Source organism: Lissotriton vulgaris, chromosome 11 (assembly GCF_964263255.1).
Source record: "Lissotriton vulgaris chromosome 11, aLisVul1.2, whole genome shotgun sequence".
NCBI classification, from domain to species: domain Eukaryota; kingdom Metazoa; phylum Chordata; class Amphibia; order Caudata; family Salamandridae; genus Lissotriton; species Lissotriton vulgaris.
The window spans coordinates 1,025,421,950-1,025,429,007 of record NC_141699.1 but is presented as its reverse complement, the minus strand read 5'-3'; the positions used below and the strand labels follow the sequence as shown (position 1 = coordinate 1,025,429,007).

The window sequence follows — 7,058 nt, the reverse complement described above, 5'->3', positions numbered from 1 at the left end:
AAGTCGCAAGCTCTAATGGTGGTACATATAGCCCTTTGCGGTACATTTAGGTGAAATTTTGAAATTACACCCATACATGGCTTTCCCAGCTAAATTTTTGCGAAGAGACAAAGTGTGCAATCAGAACGTGAGCAACTGTTGTCTGCAGCAAGTGGGTTTTTCAAGGATGCATTTGTAACTAAACATAGTGCTAAATGACAAATGATCATATTGCATATTTTTGATGACATTGTGCGTAATTATACAAAAGCAAATTAAGCAAATATTGCACACCCCTTACTAGCAACATATGGCAACAGCTATCAATTTATTTTCACCAGTCTGTGCAGAGAACCAGTTCCTTTCAAGATAGATGTGTTATGTCAATTAAATAATTAAGCTTTGTTCCAGTAAGACCTGATATTTACAATGTGTATATTTTTCTTTTGGACAGGAATGGTTTCCATGTGGTTCACAGTAATGCTTCTGTGCTGTGCCCGCGGTATAGTAACATCAACAACCATCCTTAGCCTCACTTCGAACCAGTTGTTGACAATGGATGCACTTAACAGTGCTGAAACCAGAGACCAAGAACAGGCCTCCACTGTTCCTCCCAAGTCAGACCCCTGGACACCTGAAACTGATCCGCTCACAGATGGTGGGACTCCAGGAAGTTCCCAGAGTCCTCTAGCATCACCAACAACCTCCTCTCTCTTGAACAATGAGGCAGATGGAGTGGAAAATGTTATTAGCTGGTCCGAGCCCAAGCTGCCTTTTCCTGAACCCAAACAGCCTGTCATCTTAGAACCATTCAGCACCCCAAGCACTGACTCTACTTTCATTGGGACCGATGGAGCGACAGAAGAGGATGGAAACAATGACACAGTGATCGCCTTACTAGGAGTGGACAAAGGCGGCCCGCCTGAGGACCAATCAGCTCCTTCCTTGAAAATACCCAGGGAAAATGGTACAGAATTGGGGCAGTGCCTATGCTGCATTCTAAGACCCAAAGACCTAAGCGGGGGCCAAGGTAAAAGAGGTGAATTGGGTAATTGTATCTGGTAATGCCTTGACAGCTTGAACAGTTTAGGCATGCTGTTTTTCTTAATTTCCAAACAAAGGAGTCAATGTGACTCCTTCTATAGGTAGCAATGGGATTCATTGAGTGAATGTCACATCTATCAAATGTGTTATTGTTTCCTATCACATTTGTTTATGTAGTTGAGGATTTCTGAAGACATTTTTTTAAAACTGGGCCAGTTTTGAAGCATATGATGGCATAATATCTGGACTCACATTAAGAAAGTACTGCGCCGCCACTACCCCTCCTGTTCCCTTGCTGTTCGACAGAACTCAGATCGGTCCTGGCTTTTATGCCACAAATTCCACAAGTCAATAGAGTAAGATCTGTCAGGTCTACTGAGGGCAAGGTCCAGTATATATTTGAATCAGATGCCCAACAGGGCTCTTCTTCTAATAGGTAGCCTTGTCCATTTCAAACTTCTTCATATGCGCTATTTTTCACGGCAAACAGGCAACACATGTGATATGATGAAAATGGTCTGAGCCAAAACCCATACACCTGTAGTATCAAAGGTGTAGCAGGAGTGTGCACAGCTTCTGTGCCTTTAGGTTACTTTGGTATAACAGAAGGGCTGCAAAGCAGACCTTTCTCTAGGATAGACCTAATCGGCGCGAAAACTGCACGGCACAATCTCATGGGGGTGTTCTCTCATTTTCCTGTGGGTGTGGCTCCATGCAAATGAAGGAATCCTTTTCCTCTGCGCCAGCACCTTATTGCAGACTCAGGTGCAGATGCAAACAGCCCATGAAAAATTAGTTGACACACCGTGCGTCCTTGAAAAAGGAGGAAAATGGTTCACAGGCACATTTTAGGCACCCCACTTCAGGCAAGTGCAGTTACTCACTGTACGAGTTTGGAGGGGAATTTCTCCTCCCCTTAAAATACAGACCAGGTTACCACCTACACAGTTCTCACTTGCTGTGACATGGCACACTGCCCTACTCTGAGCCTTGGACGCCAACAAGTGTGCGGTGTGTGGCACAGAGTGACACAATGTACGATATATGTAATTCAGTCCTTAGAGGGTGCATTTTGGACCCATGTTGTAATCTTGTGTTGGGCATAAATAGTTGTTTGTGCTGACAACGATTGGCAGCCATTTTGTGAAAAGGGCCTGAAGGGGGAAATATATCTTTGGCACTAGACCAGTGTAAGTGCCTAAATTGCGATGAAGGTGAAAAATGAGGGCGGCCTCCACAGTGACCATGCTACCACTCCAGGCATCACTTCTCTTGAATCCTAAAATTGATCTGTAATATGCATCACACATCTACGCAGTATATGTCGGATTCCATAACAAGCATTGGCAATGGCAGTTCTTCCACTGAGCATAAAAGGAAAACAAAGAAGGCACTTTCTATGTAGAATATAATTTGGGGTAGTAACCAATCTAAGGAAAGAAATATAATGTAATACAACTGAGTAATATTAAATATTCCACATGAAGAGATTTGAAAAGCCATCCATTTGAAAGTCATTATTTTTATTATATACTACGGGCAGATTGACAAGAACTGACGCATCTCTGCATTTTATCAGAGATGCGCCAGTTCAATTGCGTCATGCAAAAAAAACCCTTGGGCCATCATGGATGCATTGCATTTACAATGCGGCACACCGCGGTGCAAAGATTGACAGATGTGTCGCGCATCTGTTGGCGTAAAGGCAACACATTGCTGGAGTCGTGTCACAAGCACGACGCAACTCCAGCAATGCTCAGGAATGCCTGGTCCTATTGTGCTGTGTCACTCCTTACACCTTCTTCAAGCAGGCGTAAGGTTTTGATGCAGTGGTGTCCTAAAAGTCACGCAGGTAATTAATTAATTAAATTGCCAAGACATTGTGACATGGCTGACCTGGGTAGCAAAAGTGTGGTCAGTGAGGAAACAGATCTTAGAAATGGTTGGACTCGTTGTAGAAGCAGGCATCCTGGGACATGAGGATTGACACCAGAATGTGCCACAGAGAGACATACCTCCTACTTACAGCAGCTGCTCACATCATGTTTACATGCTACATTAAAATGGCTGACCTACAGAGTCCATTTCATTTCTTAAATAGCGCCATGGACACTGAGGTTCAAGGTGCCAGACGATGACAGTATTTACTGTGGCCCACTCCCAAACAAATGCGTCTTTAATCCCATCTTGACATTCTCAAAACCAGAAGTTAACCTTAGATCCAGCTGAAGATTATTCCACCATTTTCTAACCATAAGATAATGGTTAGATACACTTATGCAGCCATCAGCAATGGATGTCATTTAGGGGTCGCCAGGGGTCGCAGCTGGGGCCCCTGGCTTGCCCCTTGTTTCCTCTGGCATTGCCTTTGTGACCCCTGCCTCAGAGGTGCCAAAATCAGTGCCAGAAACACAGAGGCAGCTGGTCCTGATGGACGTTGGTTGCTGCTCTACTCTTCTTGTTTTCTGTCAGTTTTCCATCACACTAATAGGGAATAATATTACATTATTCACTATTATTGGAAAAATCGAGTACAATTAGCTGGAATGACCTTCGATGGCAGCTGAGGTAAGTAAAAATATTTTAAATGTATTTTGTGTGCATGCTAGCTGATGAGAGTGAATGAAATGTTTTATTTGCCATAGTACTGCTAATTTTATGGATGAAAATCTCTTCTGAATAAAGTATTTGAAACTGAACTGAGTGTGGACTTATGTGAGTGTGTGTATGTGGGCGGATGTGTAAGCATGTGAGTGTGAGTGAAAGTCAAAGGGAGTGTGATGTCACTTCTGCTACTCCTTGCATTTTGGGGAAATTCATGTTCATACCAGCAGCACCACATAGATTAACCAAGGTTCTTTTTTGCACAAGACTTTGCACATGATTGCTTGTGCATTGAAGTCTCTCCCTCAGCAAAATGCTCTAGATTAAAACAGGGCAGGACTGGCCATTGCAGCCACCGGGCATTTCCACGGTGGGCCAGAGGGGTGAAGGCCAGTTTTATGCCCGTGGGGGTCACATTTGTCACTGAGGGCTGCAATATCAGCACCCTGTAAGAAAAGCAGGAGCGGGGCTTCTTGCTAGCACCCTATCCCTTTCTGCCCACCCTGGATACAAACTACGGGGCAGATTTACAAGGAACAGAAGCATCTGTATAGATAAATCAGTTTTCCTGCGCCTGCGTGAAAATCCCTTGCGCCACCATAGATGCGTTGTATTTACAATACGAAAAAACCACAGTTGATGTGACATTAAGTTATAAATGATGAACGTAGCATGCAAACATGTGGAAGGCCTACATTACAATGTGGCAACATTGTAGGCAAAAGAAAATGAAACATTTCCATGCATCGAAGCCTTTTCAAATGTAATCTGTTTTTAAGAACCGTTTGTGTAAGTGCGAACATTTTGTCACAAGTTGCAAGCACACTGGTATGAAACAAAAAAGTTGAAGTTTTACTCAATCCTACAAATAGATCAACGAGTTTAGCAACCTTTAGATTAGTTAACTATAGGGCTAGATGTATGAAGCTCAAATGGGTTCGCAAACGACGAAATTCGGCATTTGCGAACTCATTTGAGCAAAATGGTATGTATGTAGCAAATTTTAGTGCAAAATAAGGAATCGCAAATTTGAGATTCCTTAATTTGCGATTGCATGTAAGGAATCTCAAAATTTGCGATTCCTTAAATGCAATGTATGATGCCAAAAGAAATTGCTAATTGTCACTAAGGAATCGCAACATACCACCAACTTCAAGTTGGTGATAATTTGTGAATTTCTTGAAAAATGCCCATTTATGCATTTTTCAAAGTGCCATGTGATGCACATACATGCCCTTAGGGCATGTATGTGCACCACATGTGCACCCATGCTTATTTCAGGGGTGCAACAGGGTGTCCTTTGGACACCCTTGAAATTATTCTCATTTTGCGATAAGCAAATTGCGAATCGCAAATTGAGAATAATTTCACATTAATTCCTATGGGCCTTCTGGCCCATAGAAATGATTGGGAAATTATTCCTTAATTGCGATTAGCAATTTGCTAATCGCAATTAAGGAATTTTTAGAAATCGCAAAAAAATAGCGAATTTCTACATACATACCATTTTGCAATTCTCAAATAGCGATTCCTTAAAAATCGCTATTTGAGAATCGCAAAAGTGTATCTTGATACATCTTGCCCTTAGTAATGGGATCGTTTACACCTTCGAATAAAGTGCAAACATGGAACACACGTTTTCTTCCTGGATTTTTGCACAACACCTACACTTAGCGGAGCTTTTACTCGTGTTTAGTTAACTCAGTTACTAACAGCTTCAAAGTGGAGGTAACTAGCCTGACAAAAGAACATTTGCTGGATATTAATGTGTATACAATGGGTGAAAAACAAATATGTACACATTAATCATCGTATTTCTTACTGAAAAAAGTTATTAATTAAGTACACAAGCTTACCTGACGCCCATTACAAATATTCCACTTTAGCGTTTTTGCACCAATGTGGTATTACTGTGACAAGAAAAATGTATTTATTTTCAAAGCAGCATTATTCACAACACCATCGTTCAAGTGCCCTCTTAAATTTTCATGAAAGTGGCGAGCATCGTTAGATAATGAATATTTTGCAATTTTACTATGCTGGAGAAAATGCATGAGATGAAGCATAGAACAAAAATACATTATTTTTAAATAGAAATGCATACAGAGACTAGGGATTTCCATAGATCTCAATATGGTAATCCTATGCCAAGAATAAATACATTTATTTTCCAAGACAGACAGTATTATTATTCCCAGTCAGCACGTGTTGTGTGTGTATATGCTAGGTAGTACACATGATATGTCAACTTCAGTTTGTCTTTGTCACAGGTGAGCCTGAGCTAGTTGAGAAGACAGGAATGCAAGGACTTGAAGCACCCACGGAAGCCCTTGGATTGGATGGTCGTCAAGGGGAAAAGGGTGACCAGGGACATATGGGAGGTGTTGATAAACAAGGAACACCTGGCCAGAAGGGGGAATCTGGAGACCCCTGCACTTCCTGCCCGAGGGGCGAGAGAGGGGATAAGGGTGAGCCTGGACACAACGGCACTGCGGGACCTCCAGGGTTCACGGGCGAAAAGGGTGCAGATGGTAAGCCAGGACTGAAGGGTGAAAATGGGATAGCTGGAAATCCTGGCCAGAAAGGGTCAAAGGGGCTTAAAGGGGACAAAGGAGATGTGGGTGAGATTGGGCCGAAAGGGTCTAAAGGAACATTAGGCCCTCTGGGGCCTGCTGGTCCCAGAGGAAATCCAGGGAGTCAAGGAAAAGTAGGTTATCCGGGACACTACGGGCCACCTGGGCTTCCTGGACGCAAAGGGGAAAAAGGGCAATGCGGCGACTGCACAGAACAAGAGCACGTCGCCTTCTCTGTTGGTCTTCAAAGACAAAGAAGCTTTCCCCTCCCGGGATCACCAGTGCAATTTGAAAAGGTTTTTCTCAACTTGAACAATGGATATAACACCAGATCAGGCATATTTACAGCCAGCTTTGAAGGGATCTACTTTTTCAGTTTCCATTTGAGTGTCATGAGCAAGCCACTAAAGGTGGCACTCTTCCACAATGGAAAAATTGTAGTACAAACATTGACCAGGCAAACAGAGAATCATGTTTCACAAGCAAGTGGATCTTTACTAATTCAGCTTGAAGAAGAGGATGAAATATATCTTCAGGTGTTAAATGCATCCCAAAATGGTCTCGTGGCAGATGCAAACACAGATTCATTGTTTTCAGGTGTACTGTTATTTCCAATTCCTGACTAATTATTTATCTTTTCAGAGGTTTAAACGTTTTTTAAAGTAACGAAGGCTAAATAATGTTTTTATGTTGTTTCTTGTCACTAAAATTTGAAGTGTATTTGTAATACCTCTGTAAATTAGATATGGGCAACTTTATGCCGAACATGTATGCAACTAAAGCACTTTTGTATACTCCAACCCATTCATAAAACAAAGTTAACCAAAACACAGTCTCTTAAGAATACCTTGGAATTAC

The 7,058-nt window shown here is 42.2% G+C and overlaps 1 protein-coding gene across 1 annotated transcript; it reads left to right on the top strand.

Annotated features, from left to right (window-relative positions):
* The first annotated feature begins 435 nt into the window (after window positions 1-435).
* On the top strand, window positions 436-6,826 carry LOC147683950 (uncharacterized). Its single transcript, XM_086944928.1, has 2 exons — window positions 436-1,027; window positions 5,898-6,826. The coding sequence occupies exons 1-2, from the start codon at window positions 436-438 to the stop codon at window positions 6,824-6,826; spliced, it is 1,521 nt and encodes a 506-aa protein (XP_086801054.1).
* Window positions 6,827-7,058: the final 232 nt, after the last annotated feature.